Source organism: Atheta coriaria, unplaced genomic scaffold, assembly GCF_025399875.1.
Source record: "Atheta coriaria isolate IRGN ID8LTWV9N9 unplaced genomic scaffold, Caltech_Dcor_3.1 hic_scaffold_10_pilon, whole genome shotgun sequence".
In the NCBI taxonomy this organism is placed as follows: domain Eukaryota; kingdom Metazoa; phylum Arthropoda; class Insecta; order Coleoptera; family Staphylinidae; genus Dalotia; species Dalotia coriaria.
Window position 1 is genome coordinate 10,236,622 of NW_027045452.1, and position 15,521 is coordinate 10,252,142.

The following is a 15,521-nucleotide window of genomic DNA, read 5'->3' on the forward strand; positions in this document are numbered from 1 at the left end:
GTTCGAGGGGGGCTCCGAGTTGGCGGCGCAAACTGGTTATTACTGGCGCGGCGAATGATTTTTAGAGCACGGGGGTCGCCGCCGCCGACGATAACCGGCGATAAGAGCGGCGCGCGACCCCGAAACCGGTTTCGATGCAAAACACGCGCTCTTATCACCGCGTAAATGTATTCCGAAGAAGACTCCGAAGTCATACGTGTGGCTACAATAGGCTTCTTTCTACCACACAGGTAGAAAAATATATAATGGGACCCCCTGAGTCCGAAGGTCGCGGTGGTCTGTTTGCCGCGGTAAGCGTGGAAGCGATATAAAATTAAAACGACCGCGGGTGGTAACGCAACGAAGGCTGAATTGGATGCCGATCCAATTGTAAGTAAATGTAACTATAAATAATTTGTTGTTTGTAGTGGATGCTGACGTAAATTCGCATTCGCGCTTTGATAAATATGTTTAACGTTCTTTGTCGAGTGGAATTTTATTTATTTTTATTATGAAGGAAAACTGCGTTCAATTTAAATGCTGGCGATATCAATGTTGCTAGAATCACACCTTTATCAGCAAAAAATTGAGATAGTCACTGGCAATCGCAGTGATGTTTTGGTTACACGCTGCTAAAAATAAAATAAATTGTGTATGTGTAATTTATTCAAAGTAAGTTACAAAATCCACCAAAATAATTAATTTAATTAGAGAAATGTAAAATGTAATTTACAATTTACGTGAGTGTGTGATAATTTAAGTACTTTCTTGTCTTTGGTGACTTTCGATAACATGGCGAGTTAGAAAAAGCAGTAATAAGTCGAATGTGTGACCTTAGAGTTCAGCGTTTCTCGATTACACCGCAAACTTTGCGCTGTAATTGCATTGTAATCAAATGGCGCATGCGTACTCACCACGTGTGACTATGTTGACTATCCAATTGTAAATAACTAACTGATTTGTTCGTTCGACTGGTACTGAAGAGCCGCACTCACTGAATGAGTGAAGAGTAAAGACGTGAATCACCAGTCGGCGGGCGAGTATTTTTTCTCAGCCACAAATTATGAACGAAAAAAACGAAAACACACATGTTATGTATGCGGCCCATTGGAAGCCCTGCGAGGAGTATTGTGAGAGATTCGAGTGGAGGGCGTGACGAGTGGTTTGGTCGACTGCGGCTGGGCCCCCATTAAAAACGGACCCCATACAAAGGTGGCATGAAAAAAAAAGAAGAAGTGAGAAGTTGAGAGAGTGGAGAGTTGGTGGAAGTGGGATGGCGTGTGTTTTGTCCGGCGCGGCGTGGTAGCACAAAAAAATTGCCCCCAGCGAAGGTATTCCACGGAACCCAATGATCCCAAAAAGCCATCTACATCAACATCCACATTCACATCGCCCAGATGTTAGATTACTTTGGGATTTTTAGTCTAATACCGGTTTTAGGTATTTTTTTAATTAAAATACCGGTATTTTCCACTTAGTTATAAAACAATTGTTATTATTTATTTAAATACTGACATATTTTCTGTCAGTATTGTATTTTAAAAATGGCGCCCAAAATGACATCTACATCAACATCCACATCGCCCAGATGTTAGATTACTTTGGGATTTTTACTCGTAGTCTAATACCGGTTTTAGGTATTTAAAAAATCAAAATACCGGTATTTTCCACTTAGTTATAAAACAATTATTAATATTTATTTATATACTGACATATTTTCTGTCAGTTTTGTATTTTATTGTATTTTAAAAATGGCACCCAAAAAAACATATCGTGAGAGCACCGCGCGTGTGGAACAGTTTAAAAAAGAAGTCGTCACTGATTGTCACACGATTCCGCTGGAGGATTTGTGTCGCCGGTTTGATACCAATCCGGAACGCGGTATTTCGAAGAAACTAGCCGCTGACCGCCTAATTCAGAATGGTCCCAATGCCCTTACACCATCACGACAAGACCCCGAATGTATAAAATTCATCAAGCTGATAACACAGGGATTCTCTTTACTCCTGTGGATCGGTACCGTTCTATGTTTCATTGCAGTCTTCATCGAATACATCAACAAAAACAAAATTGACATGGATAATTTAATATTAGCGTTTGTCCTGATAACAATTATTCTATTAACTGGTATTTTTATGTATGTTCAACAACGTAAAAGTTCCAAGGTGAGTTTAACCCGAAAAAACTTACTAATTTTTAAGTTATGGGTAAAATTTTAAATAGATAATGGATTCTTTTGCAAATATGATTCCACAAATAGCCAACGCCATTCGTGATGGCCACAGTGTACGTGTAAATGTCTCTGAATTAGTCATAGGTGATCTGGTAGAGATTAAATTCGGTGATAGAATCCCAGCGGATGTGCGCATTGTGAAATCGCAAGGATTCAAAGTGGATAATTCTTCGATAACCGGTGAAAACGAAGCGTTGTTGCGAACGACTAAATGTACGAGTGATAATTATCTGGAGACGCGTAATATTGCTTTCTTTTCAACCAACGCGGTAGAGGGCACTGCCACTGGGATTGTGGTTATGACAGGCGATTTGACAGTTATGGGGAGGATTGCTGGTTTGACTGCGCGGTTGCAGCCATCGGCAACGCCAATTGCGAGAGAATTACATCGATTTATGAAGGTAAATGTAATTTTCTTTTATTTATTTTTGTAAATGTTTTTATATTATTTCTGAAGGTAATTGCTGTGTGGGCTTGTATTGTCGGGGTTGTTTTTGGTATAGCTTCAGTATGGATGGGCTACAATTGGATAGATTCGGTTTTGTTTATTATTGGTATTATTGTCGCTAATGTTCCGGAAGGTTTATTAGCAACAGTAACTGTTTCACTAACAGTGACAGCGAAAAAGATGGCCGCCAAGAATTGTTTGGTTAAAAATCTGGAAGCTGTTGAAACTCTCGGGAGTACTTCGGTGATTTGTTCGGATAAAACCGGTACTCTTACACAAAACAAAATGACAGTCTGTCATTTATGGTATAATAATAAATCTATAATTGCGGATACCAGTTCTGATCAGTATGATGCACGCCGATACAATCGTAAAGAAGATGAAGGGTTCATGTCATTGATGCGCATCGCAACGCTGTGCAATCGAGCGGAGTTTCGAAGAGATCACCGGAAGCCTATATTACAACGTGAGGTAAATGGCGATGCGAGCGAGGCGGCCATTTTGAGATTTGTGGAACTCACGCGGGCGCACGGCTCGCCTACACATTATCGCCTCGGACATCATAAACTCATCGAAATACCCTTCAGTTCAGTCACAAAGTATCAAGTAAGTGCGCATTACTTTGGCGAACAGGTTTTGCTCGTAATGAAAGGTGCACCAGAACGTATTCTAGAAAAATGCACTGATATTTATTGGAATGGTAGTACAATAGAAATAACCTCTGAACAAATTGATATCTGCAACCAAGCGTGCATGGAACTAGCAGCACGAGGTGAACGCGTCCTTGGATTTGCTGATCTTATTCTCAACAATGATGAATATCCAGTTGAATTTCCATTCACAGTTGATCCACAACCAAATTTTCCACTTACCGGGCTACGTTTTGTCGGATTCATCTCACTTGTTGATCCACCACGGCCTACAGTACACGACGCAGTTGAGAAATGTCGCACAGCCGGGATAAAAGTAATAATGGTGACTGGTGATCATCCGGTAACAGCGGAAGCCATTGCTAAACAAGTAGGTATAATCTCTGTGGAAATCGACGAAGATACGCGTAAACTCATCGCTATCCAACCCTCGCATATTGTGGTAACCGGAACAACTTTAAAGGAAATGTCACCGGATGAACTCGACGAGATTTTATACAGTTATAAAGAAATTGTTTTTGCCAGGACATCACCAACACAGAAACTGCAAATCGTCGAAGGTTTACAACGTCTGGGGAAAATTGTAGCTGTCACTGGTGACGGTGTAAATGATGCGCCGGCATTAAAAAAGGCTGATATCGGTGTTGCAATGGGTATTTCCGGTTCGGAAGTGTCGCAACAATCAGCTGATATGGTCCTGTTGGATGACAACTTTGCATCGATTATCACAGGTATAGAAGAAGGCAGGAAGATCTTTGATAATTTAAAAAAGAGTATTGTGTATACTCTAGCGTCGAATATCCCTGAACTCCTTCCGTTTTATTGTTTATTGTTATGAACATACCACTACCATTGACTGTGTTAGCTGTGTTATCAATTGACATCTTGACTGATATGATGCCGGCGATTAGCATGGCATATGAACGCGCAGAGAGTAATATCATGCTACGACCTCCAAGGAATCCAAACAAGGATAATCTGGTTACATTTCGGTTGTATTTTCTTGCCTATGGACATATTGGTGTAATTGAAGCGTTTGCCGGGCTGTTTGTTTATTTTTGTATTATGAATGAGTTTGGGTTTAAACCGGACCGTCTTGTTGGTGTGTATAGTATAAAATATTGTTTAAAATTAGAATTATTCAATGATAAAAATATTTAGGACTACGGCGTGAATGGGACGCGTATTACATTAACGATTTGGAGGATTCTTATGGTCAACAATGGACGTATTTGGAAAGGAAAAAGTTGGAATACACTTGTTCAACAGCTTATTTAATTGCGGTGGTGATCTGTCAATGGGGTGATATTATAGCGTGTAAAACACGGTATAATTCAATTATTGTTCAAGGTAGATTAGTTTTTACTAATTATTATTTATATCTTATTATTTATATTGGTTTTAAAGGTATGGGTAATTGGATATTGAACATGTCCATTGTTATTGAGACAGTTATCACTGTTTTCTTGGCGTATACACCGTACATGAGCTATTTGAAGTTTTATCCTGTGAAATTTAGATGGTATTTATTAATTTTTATACATTTTGATTAATAATATTATTAATAATTTATTATAGGTGGCTCTATCCGCTTCCATTCTCAGCATTAATTGTTCTCTTTGATGAGTTACGTAAGTTTTGCATTCGGAATAATCCAACTGGATATTTTCAACGAGAAACTTACTATTAACAGGTAGGCAACTCATTTGACGATGTTTTGTGGCTTATGTAATGTATTTATTGCGCATGCGTTAGTTATTCACACGTGCGATGCGTGCGACCGGTGCTAGTCCACTGTCAATTGTACTACATACTCTTAGTTGATTGTGGTTTGCAAGTGCGCAAATGTGACATACGATGTGATTATGATGCGCGCAATGTAGTAATTAAAAAACGCGAATCAAAGGTCCTCTCCGTACGTACTCGACCACTCAGACACTCGAGTGGCTCAGTAACAATCGGATACGACCTCCAACACGTCTAATTTCATCAATATTCGTCTACCGTTAGTTGTGTTACTTTTAATAAGTCAAATCTTAAGTCTACTAGGTAAGTTTTTAAGCTATATTCATAACCTATTCGTTTTTCATAGAAAACTAATGTATATTCACAAATTATGCGTGGTATCACAATACACGACTACAGTGATAACGTTGGGAATAATTCAGTTGTAGTCTGTAGATTATTCCTAAGTTACACCGTTACACAGCGTTTATTTCATTCGAGATAACAGTTATTAATCATTACTCTCAACTTGAACAAATCGTTGTTCAATTGTTCATTACAAATTGGTTTTGTAGCAGTTCAAACATGCATTTAACAAAAGACAATGTTGTTGTGGGGGATGAGATCGAGTTTGGAATTGAGGAGAGTCTTGGACATGTGCAGAAGCTACTCCTTGAGATGCATGGAGATAAAGTTATACAGGTAAATCACATAAATTTGTTGATAAATCAGTTTTAAACTTGTTTTTATTGTTTAGATTGATGCAGAATCAGGTGAAACATTGACTGCCATTGAGGCCTTGAACAAATCCATTAAATTGGCGAAGAAACTAGTCGAATTGGGCGTGAAGAAGGGTGATGCTGTCACAGTCAACAGTGAAAATCGTATTGAGTATGTCATGGTCCCTCTGGCATGTTTTTATATCGGCGCCATCTTTGCTCCGCTCAATCCAGACTACACTAGTGGTAATCTATATAAAAATATTCATTTCTATTCAAATATTATCCAATTTATTGTTTTTAGGTGAATTAAATCATGTTGTGAACTTATCCAAACCAAAGGTCGCGTTTTGTTCCTCGTCCACTCTTAAACTAATGATTAAACTGAAGCAACAGCACGCATTTATGGAACATCTTATTCTTTTCGGCAAGAAGCCCAGCAATAATCTGCCAATGTATGAAGATATTATTCGAGGCGTCACTAAAGATACTTGTATTGATGATTTTGAGCCTGTGGATTTGGATGCGAAGGAACATGTGGCCACCATTTTGTGTTCATCAGGTACAACGGGTATGCCGAAGGGTGTCATGGCGACGCATCGCAATATGACAGCGTTTATGGAGATTGCACGCACGCGCGTGCAAGAATTGTACGAGTTTGAGGAGAATATGTCCGCGCAGGGCATCGTCACCTTTGGTCTGACGCCGTTTTTCCATTCGATGGGTTTCATGACGATGTACATGAACTGCCTCGGTGGGAATTTGATTATTGTGATTAAGAAGTTCAAGGCTAAGTTATTTTTGGAAGCTATAGAAAAATTCAAGGTAGATATTGCGCAATGATTATGATTTTTATGTTTTAATGTGGATTTTATTAGGTGACGACGTTGATTGTGCCACCGCCGGTGCTTCTAGTGCTCACTAAACATCCTCTAGCGAAAAATTATGATTTTTCTAGTTTGAGAGACATTCGCTCGGGTGCTGCGCCCATGGGCAAGGAAATGGAAGTTGAATTACGTGAAAAGTATGTTGGATTTGATTGAAAGATTATGTTTTTAATGTTTTACTTTTAGATTTAAGTTGAGACATGTTTCTCAGTCGTATGGCATGACTGAAACAACACTGGGCGTGCTTGTAAGTAGCCTCAGCGAGTGCAGAGTTGGTTCTGTGGGGAAAATTGTGCCGGGAAATATGTGCAAGGTTGTTGACGAGGCTGGTAATGCCCTCGGGCCGAACCAGGAGGGTGAGTTGTGCTTCCAAGGCCCGCTTATCATGAAGGGTTATGTGAATGATCCTACGTCTACAGCGAATACGATTGATAAGGACGGCTGGTTGCACACTGGTGATATAGCGTATTTTGATAAAGATTTCTATTTCTTTATCGTCGATAGGATTAAGGAGCTGATTAAGTACAAGGCTTTTCAGGTATAAAGTTATTGTTATCTGTAATAAGTATGTTAAGACGTGTTTTTAAATTGATTAGGTTGCTCCAGCCGAACTAGAGGCACTCTTACTGCAACATCCGCAAGTTTCTGATGTGGGTGTTATTGGTTTGCCTGATCCGGACGCTGGGGAACTGCCGCTGGCGTTTGTTGTCCGAAAGGATGGCGCCAAAGTCACGGAAAAGGAACTACAAGATTATGTTGCAGGTAAATGTCTAAATGTCTACATGTTTTCTGGAGTTATGTATTTTGAATTAATTCTGATGTGTATTTTTGTAGGTAAAGTCTCGCGTCAAAAGAGACTGCGTGGTGGAGTTATATTCCTGGAGGAGATTCCGAAAAATCCCTCTGGTAAGATTTTACGACGAGTATTAAAGCAGCGAGCCATTGCGACCGCTTCCAGGTCAAAACTTTAATTTTCTTCACTGAGAGGAGTCTTTTCTGTTTTTTCATATATTTTATGCGTGTTTTTGTTTTCTAAAGTTTTTTATTGTTGGTACATTTATGTGTTTGCAGTGCAAATAGTACAAATTTGTAAATAAAGAATAACGGTTTGAAGGTGTTATTCCTTCGGTGTTTCCTCTTGGTGGCAAATCAAATCCGATTATAACATTTTAGTTTAACAGATTTATTTATTTTTCTAATTCAGAAAATAATACATCCTTTCTGTCACTATCTAAATTACTCCCGATTGACATATTGAATATTGGTATTACTGCATGCTTCGGGAGTTTCAGTTCATTGACCAGGTGTTTCAATTTTAATGTTGGTAGTGCCGTCCGTGCATATACGCATGCGCTGCAGTGACCTTGTGCACGGCGTGCTCATCACGGTCGACCCGCACGCGCCATTAGTTGAGTGTGTTCCGTTGGTGTGGACGCAGTTCTACGTTTCTCTGTTTACCTGTGTGCTGGAGTGCCGTCGGCCATCTTCCAATTGGTAAGAATTGCTATTTATTTTATTCGGCACTTGCGTAAATAACATTGGATTTCATTTAAAGTCAGAATAATAAATGTAATTGATTTAGTTTTCCGTGCTAAGCGTCTGTCGGTATCCGATATAACGTCGCGTTCGCCGTGAATGTGTTCGCCTTTCAGGCGCATCATGGCCGCCGCCGGTATCTCAGCTCTGTTGCAAACAATACGGTTTTCAAACCTAATTAATACAGTAAATCTAGCGATCTAGGCGGCTCACTATCGTCAGCGCGGCGTCTAGGGATGCGGAATTAAATTCTCCGTCGGGTGGTATTTATTTGTTGTAGGAATTAGACCTGCAATATTTTCAATGGTTAGATGCCGCTACGATGTACGGTTTTGCATTAAATATTGCTTGTTGGTGGTAGTGAGTGCACACCGTGTCCGTGTGGATCACGCGATTCCTTTAAAGAAGATAAGTTGTTTACCTGCAGGTATCGAATCTTTATTTCGTAAGTCAAAACACACCGTTGCTGTTGTTTGTTATAGCATCGTAAATCTAAGTAAATATTCTTCAATTCTTTCATGAATCTAACTAACAATTTTATATTAATTCTAATACATTTTATTATCCCAGCAGATGATTACGAATCCAATGTGTTACCTGGTAAACGAAACGTGCATGTTTAAATTAGAAAATATCACTTAAATATTTAATGTAAAAAATCTGGCTGAAATCTGGCAATCTATCAGCATAAGAAATCAGAATTAGGAAAAATCGATTTTTAATTTTGTATTACTTTTACTAAATCTAAACTTCGAAACTACTGTATCATTTATACCGTAGATGCTTGTACCATGGACTAAAATTGTAAAAATAAACTTGTATTGTTTATTTCTATATTTATCAGCAAGCGTGAACCTTCGACACAAAATTGTGTTTGTTTGAACATAATATACACTTTCTTATCGCATTGCCGTGTGTCGCCGTTGCCAGCACCTCCGCCGCATGTTGTTGCATCTTGGTTGGTTTGATCCCAGGTAAAGCAGCCGATACAATTCGCGCATAGGTCGCGTGTGTTCGACGCGCGGCTTTGCCGCACTCTTATTTTCTTATCATAAACTGCCTCGTCGTTTGCTTATGCAGCTTACGTAGTTTTGTGCCAGTCGCTGGCGTTGATCAGACGTATTTTTTGACTCGTATTGTTTATCCGGACTTCTACTTTCCAGATTCGTATTATATTCGATCATCAATTGGCTATTTAATTTAACTTGACTTTAATTTTAACTTTAGTATTGTTATTTGTGTTGCGCGTAAGGTGTATCGCGGCTATGTTGTTTACCTGTTTAGGAAGTGCCGTCCGGCCATCTTCCAATTAGGTAAATTGCTATTTACTTTATTCTGCACTTGCTGTTATAACATTGGATTTCATTTAAAGTCAGAATGATAAATGTAATTGATTTAGTTTTCCGTGCTAAGCGTCTGTCGGTATCCGATATAACGTCGCGTTCGTCGTGAATGTGTTCGCCTTTCAGGGTGCATCACTTGGCCGCCGCCGGTATCTCAGCTCTGTTGCAAAACAATACGGTCTTAAAACCTAATTAATACGGTAAATTCATATGAAGACGTTTGCATCTTTTATTAAATTCAAATTATAATCTAAGCCTTTTCTAACTTGTGCCGATATTGCCAGCTAGCATTGTGTTCAATCTGTGACTATTGGCGCTTATCGGTGTTTTGTTTCCAACTAAGGTGTGTTCTTTATCTCGTTCGCCGTGTGGGTACCGTGCACACATTTCATTAACAAACATCGTGTTTTGATGCAATTGATAACACATTCTTTTATTTTGCGTTTGTATAACATGTTTGCTTTTATTATTCATTTATTATAGTAATTGAAGAAATGCCAGTGAGATTAAGTGACGTTCATGAGTTACAATGCACAGGGTGAGAGTTCATGGGTGAGATTATAATTCGTTAATACTTCATTCATGGGCATAATTCAGTTTCGCGTCATTGTAATTGTCATTTCGGTTTGAATTACTATAAATTTAATGCAGAGTACATTGCCCGCCTGGGAAATGCTTACTTTTACCGATCTTCTGATACATTCAACGACAAATTTTTCATATTAAATAATATTAATACAACGATCTTTAATGTTTACACTGAAATGCCCCTGATATGCGAATTTATTGACATTTTCTTTCGGTTTTGCTCCGCCGGCTGATGTGAGGATATATGCTAGGCCGGTTGGTGCATGAAAAATAAAACTGATAAAAATTTATTCCGTACCCTACAGCACTTTTTGAGGTGTTTGAAGCTTCTACTTTGTTTATCGGTGTTGTTAGTATTTCCTGATGATTTAAGATTATAATTTTAATATTTCTAAATATTTGTTTAGATTACTTTGATTTGTTCTTACCGCAGTTTTACTTGATCAGGGAATTTAGCTGTTTTAGTTCAACCATTTTCCAAATTTCGAGGCTTTAGTGTCGATTCATGCAAACAATTCTGGTTTTAATGCAAATCCATTCCCTGATGTAACACCACTTGGCATCAATACTTGTTCTACGATTTTTCAATCTCAGGATTTTCACTCCTGGTAAGTCTCATCATATTTTTGTATTCTTAGAATATGTACAGTATGTATGTATGTTTGATATACAGTTGTCGGTATATTTTGTATATTTTTCGTTATGCGAACTCTGCACGGCCTACTAATATCAGCGCGGCGTCAAAATGCAGAATTAAATCTATGCCGGGTGGTATTTGTTAGCGGTAGAAGTGATTCGATTCAGGGCTTGCCTTACGGGGCTAGCGGTAAAGGTATTGTGTTCAGGGGCACCGTAGGAACCCTTGAAAATTGAATAAAGGGGTGGTGTCGCCTTTCTCGTGAAATGTTTGTATTTTCGTGTTTTGCGCGCGATCTATTCGGCTCACTATCGTCAGCGCGGCGTCTAGGATGCGGAATTAAATTCTCCGTCGGATGGTATTTGTTTGTTTGGGAATTCGGCCGGCAACCCGCGAAAATTGCATAAAGGGTGATTTTTGTCACCCCTTTCTGTTGAAAATATTTGTATTTTGTTTGCGCGCGATCATTCGGCTCACTATCGTCAGCGCGGTGTCTAGAGATGCCGATTAAATTCTCCAGTCGGTTTGTATTTGTTTATTTGCAGGGTCGGCCGGCAACCCGCGAAAATTGCATAAAGGGTGATTTTGTCACGCTGTAAGTGAAATGTTGTATTTTTCGTGTTTTGCGCGCGATCTATTCGGCTCACTATCATTAAGCGCGATTGTGTCTGAGATGCGGAATTAAATTCTCCGTCGGGTTGTATTTGTTTGTTTGCAGAATTCGGCCGGCAACCCGCGAAATTGCGCCAAAGGGTTTTTGTCTGCCTTTCTCGTGAAAATATTTGTATTTTTTTCATTGTTTGCGCGCGATCTATTCGGCTCACTATCGTCAGCGCGAGATTGTCTAGGATGCGGAATTAAATTCTCCGTCAGGGTTGTATTTGTTTGTTGCAGAATTCGGCCGGCAACCCGCGAAAAATTGCATAAAGAGGGGTGTTTTGTCACCCTTTCTCGTGAAATGTTGTATTTTTTTCGTGTTTGCGCCTCTATTCGTGACCAATATCGTCAGCGCGGTGTCTAGAGATGCGGAATTAAATTCTCTGTTGGGTTGTATTTGTTTGTTGCGGGAATTCGGCCGGCAACCCGCGAAAATTGCATAAAGGGTGATTTTGTCACCCTTTCTCGTGAAAATGTTTGTATTTTTCGTGTTTTGCGCGCGATCTATTCGGCTCACTATCGTCAGCGCGGTGTCTAGAGATGCGGAATTAAATTCTTCGTCGGGTTGTATTTGTTTGTTGCAGGAATTCGACCAGCAACCCGCTAAGGTGGACTAAGACGACAGCTGGACTGAAATATGCAGAACGTATGTTATATTTTTTGCAATTTATAATATTTATATTTTACTATTCTGGTATTCATTCTGATTAATAGAATCAAGATTGAAGATTGGATTGCCGGTGTTGATGATGGTTAAATGCAGTTGAATGAAATTTACAACATTTTTGAGACTTATATTGATCATTTTATGTATTTTGTTAAGATTTAAAATAGCATTATATAATTGCATATTATTATCCTGTTTTCATGCATGTTTTTATTTAAAAATGGTGTATATATTGAGAAATTGAGTTTGTGATTCTACATGTTTCAATAAAATTGATGTTTTATATTTTAACGCCAAATATTTATTATTTATTTATTTCAAACAGGGGACGCAAGCACGGCATCGTTACTCCTTTAATTAATCCATAAATCCCTTAAACTTTAATGCGATGCCACTGCTAGATATGAGAAGTAGTTCAAAATCAATTTTATATTGTATCAATATTTGTTTAAAAACGGTTATCACTAGTGTCATCTATCCACGAGTAACTAAACTACGCCCGCTATTCAAGATTGCTGGAGATTTAGCCTCCACCTCAACTTTCTGCGATCTAATATTCCATCTTTATTTTGTCGACTCACACAGGAGGCAAAAATGGCCTAAATTGGACTCAGGAAACAGTCGAAACTCAGGATTTGGTATTCGGATCACAGAAGGGTGAGGAGGTAATATAGATAAGGAGCGGTAAATATTAATAGCGGAAAAAAGTAGATATTTAAAAATCTTTATTCTGCAAAATTCCGGTTTTTCAAATTCTGAAGAATCTCGACAACTAAAGAGGGCTAGAAGAACACACATAATATTGATCCTTGAAAAATTGAAGAAAAGATTTTGTTATAAAAAGGCAAAGATTTCTCTTTTTATGATGAAAATTAAAAAGTTAACATTAAATTTTTCCACGGTATTTTACCGCCTCTTTATTTACATACCTCCACTCACCCGCTGCTGCGATCCGAATACCAAATCCTGAGTTTCGACTGTTTCGAGTCCAAATTTTGGTGTCATTTTGCCTCTCAGAGTCGAGAAAATAAAAGATGGAGTAATGGGATCATAGAAAGTTGAGGAGGCTGATAAAGTTTTCCTTGGTAGCTAGTAAGGTGCTCACTGGTGGCGACGGACCGAAACTCAACACTTTCGGTTATTTGTCGTTTCTAATCGACAACAGATGGCACTAGCATGCACTTTTTTTAAAATAAATGGTTTAAGAAATCGTTAAATATGTGATCGGGTAGAAATAACAGAAATAGTATAGCTAGATAGCTTAAAATATTCTTTATTAAAGAAAACACACAAGCATAAATGTTGGGGAGACAATTTGAAGTAGCCAATAATTACAAAGGATTGGTATTTGGAATGTGAAATTTATTACTAACAATCTGATGCAAGAATGGTCCTTCCAACGATGTTAGAGTCAGGTGCAAAATCGACAAAGCAAAATTAGTACTTCGTACAGGTCGAGATTCCATACGCACAACAAACAAATACAACCCGACGGAGAATTTAATTCCGCATCTCTAGACGCCGCGCGCTGACGATGTGGTGACCGAATGGGTCGCGCGCAAACACGAAAAACACAAAACATTTCACGAGAAGGGTGACAAAAATCACCCTTTTACATGCAAATTTTCGCGGGTTGCCGGCTGATTCCTGCAACAAAAAACAAATACAACCGACAGGAATTTAATTCCCGCATCTCTAGACACCGCGCGCTGACGTTGGTAGTGCGCCTGATCGCCTTACAAACACGAAAAATACAAACATTTCACGAGAAAGGTGACCAAAAATCCTTGCCCTTTATACAGAACTACTAAGCGGGTGCCGGCCAATTCCCTGCAACAACAAATGCAACCCGACGGAGAATTTGAATTTCCGCATCTCTAGACACCGCGCTGACGATGGTAGGCCGCCTGAATCGCCGCGCAAACACGAAAAGCGCAAACATTTCACGAAGGGTGACAAAAATCACCCTTTTATGCACATTTCGCAGGTTGCAGGTTGAATTGCTTTTAACAAACAAATACCACCGACGGAGAATTTAATTCCGCATCTCTGAACACCGCGCGCTGACGATAGTGAGCCCGCCTAGATCCTTGCCTGGAAACACGAAAAATACAAACATTTCACGAGAAAGGGTATTAAAAATCACCCTTTTATGCAAATTTTCGCGGGTTGCCGGCCGTTACCGCTTAAAACAAATACAACCCGACAGAGAATTTAATTCCGCATCTCCTAGACACCGCGCGCTGACATTAAGTGAGCCAGATAGATCGCGCGCAAACACGAAAAATACAAACATTTCACGAGAAAGGGTGGCAAAATCACGCTTTTATGCAAATTTTCGCGGGTTTGCCGGCCGAATTCGCGGCAAACTAAATACAACCCGACGGAGAATTTGAATTTACGCATCTCTAGACACCGCGCTGACGATGAAGTGAGCCAGGCCAATTCGCGCCGCAAACACGAAAAAATACAAACATTTCACGAGAAAAGGGTGACAAAAATCACCTTTTATGCAAATTTCGCGGGTTGCCGGCCGAATTTACTGCAACAAACAAATACAACCCGACGAATTTTAATTCGCATCTCTAGACACCACGCACTTTGACGATAGTAGGCGAATAGATCATGACGCAAACACGAAAAAATACAAACATTTCACCAGAAAATTTGACAAATCACTTCTTTATGCAAATTTTCGCCGGGTTGCGGGTCGAAATCCTACGATAAACAAATACATAATACGACGAAGAATTTAATTCCGCATCTCTAGACAGCGCGCTGACGATAGTGAGCCGAATAGATCGCGCGCAAACACGAAAAATACAAACATTTCGCGAGAAAGGGTGACAAAAATCGCCGCACATGCAAGTACTAAGCGGGTTGCCACGGCCGAATTCCTGCAACAAACAAATACAACCCGACGGAGAATTTAATTCCGCATCTCTAGACGCCACGTTGAAGTTAGTGAGCCGCCAAAATCGCGCGCAAACCGGAAAAAATACAATTATTTCACGAGAAAGGGTGACTAAAATCACCCTTTTATTCAATTTTTCGCGGGTTCCTACGATTGCCTGAGCACGAGTCACTTTACCGCTAACCTCGTAGGTGCCTGAATCGAGAGTCACTTCGCTAACAAATACCACCCAGCATAGATTTAATTCTGGATTTTTGACGTCGCGCTGATATTAGTAGGCCGCAGAGTTCGCATAACGAAAATATACAAAAATATACCCAATGCGGCAATCAAGAGTATCAAACATACATACATACTGTACTTATTTACAGTATATACAAAAATATGATGAGACTTACCAGGAATGCAAATCCTGAGATTGAAAATCGTAGAACAAGTATTGATACCAAGTAGGAAACATATCGGGAATGGATTTGCATTAAAACCAAATTGTTTGCATGAATCCCGACTTCTAAGCTCGAAATTTGGAAATGGTTGA

The 15,521-nt window shown here is 39.4% G+C and overlaps 2 protein-coding genes and 1 long non-coding RNA gene across 4 annotated transcripts; all 3 read left to right on the forward strand.

Annotated features, from left to right (window-relative positions):
• Positions 1 to 12: 12 nt before the first annotated feature.
• On the forward strand, positions 13 to 5,737 carry LOC135801294 (sodium/potassium-transporting ATPase subunit alpha-like). Its single transcript, XM_065314725.1, is given in 8 exon segments — positions 13 to 2,144; positions 2,203 to 2,613; positions 2,670 to 4,128; positions 4,131 to 4,412; positions 4,472 to 4,660; positions 4,718 to 4,832; positions 4,889 to 5,003; positions 5,611 to 5,737. Coding segments are annotated over 7 exon segments (2,982 nt in total). The 5' UTR covers positions 13 to 1,730; the 3' UTR covers positions 5,001 to 5,003; positions 5,611 to 5,737.
• Positions 5,617 to 7,823, forward strand: LOC135801302 (uncharacterized). Its single transcript, XM_065314735.1, has 7 exons — positions 5,617 to 5,737; positions 5,793 to 6,000; positions 6,059 to 6,579; positions 6,633 to 6,778; positions 6,828 to 7,179; positions 7,238 to 7,403; positions 7,476 to 7,823. The coding sequence occupies exons 1-7, from the start codon at positions 5,621 to 5,623 to the stop codon at positions 7,610 to 7,612; spliced, it is 1,647 nt and encodes a 548-aa protein (XP_065170807.1). The 5' UTR covers positions 5,617 to 5,620; the 3' UTR covers positions 7,613 to 7,823.
• Positions 7,824 to 8,009: 186 nt separating this feature from the next.
• LOC135800515 (uncharacterized) lies at positions 8,010 to 12,048 on the forward strand. Of its 2 annotated transcripts, none has more exons than XR_010550171.1 (3): positions 8,010 to 8,135; positions 10,004 to 10,072; positions 11,987 to 12,048. It is a non-coding gene; the product is annotated as an uncharacterized lncRNA (long non-coding RNA). The 2 variants fall into 2 exon arrangements; XR_010550170.1 differs by having other exon boundaries at positions 10,004 to 10,058.
• The last annotated feature ends 3,473 nt before the right edge of the window (positions 12,049 to 15,521 follow it).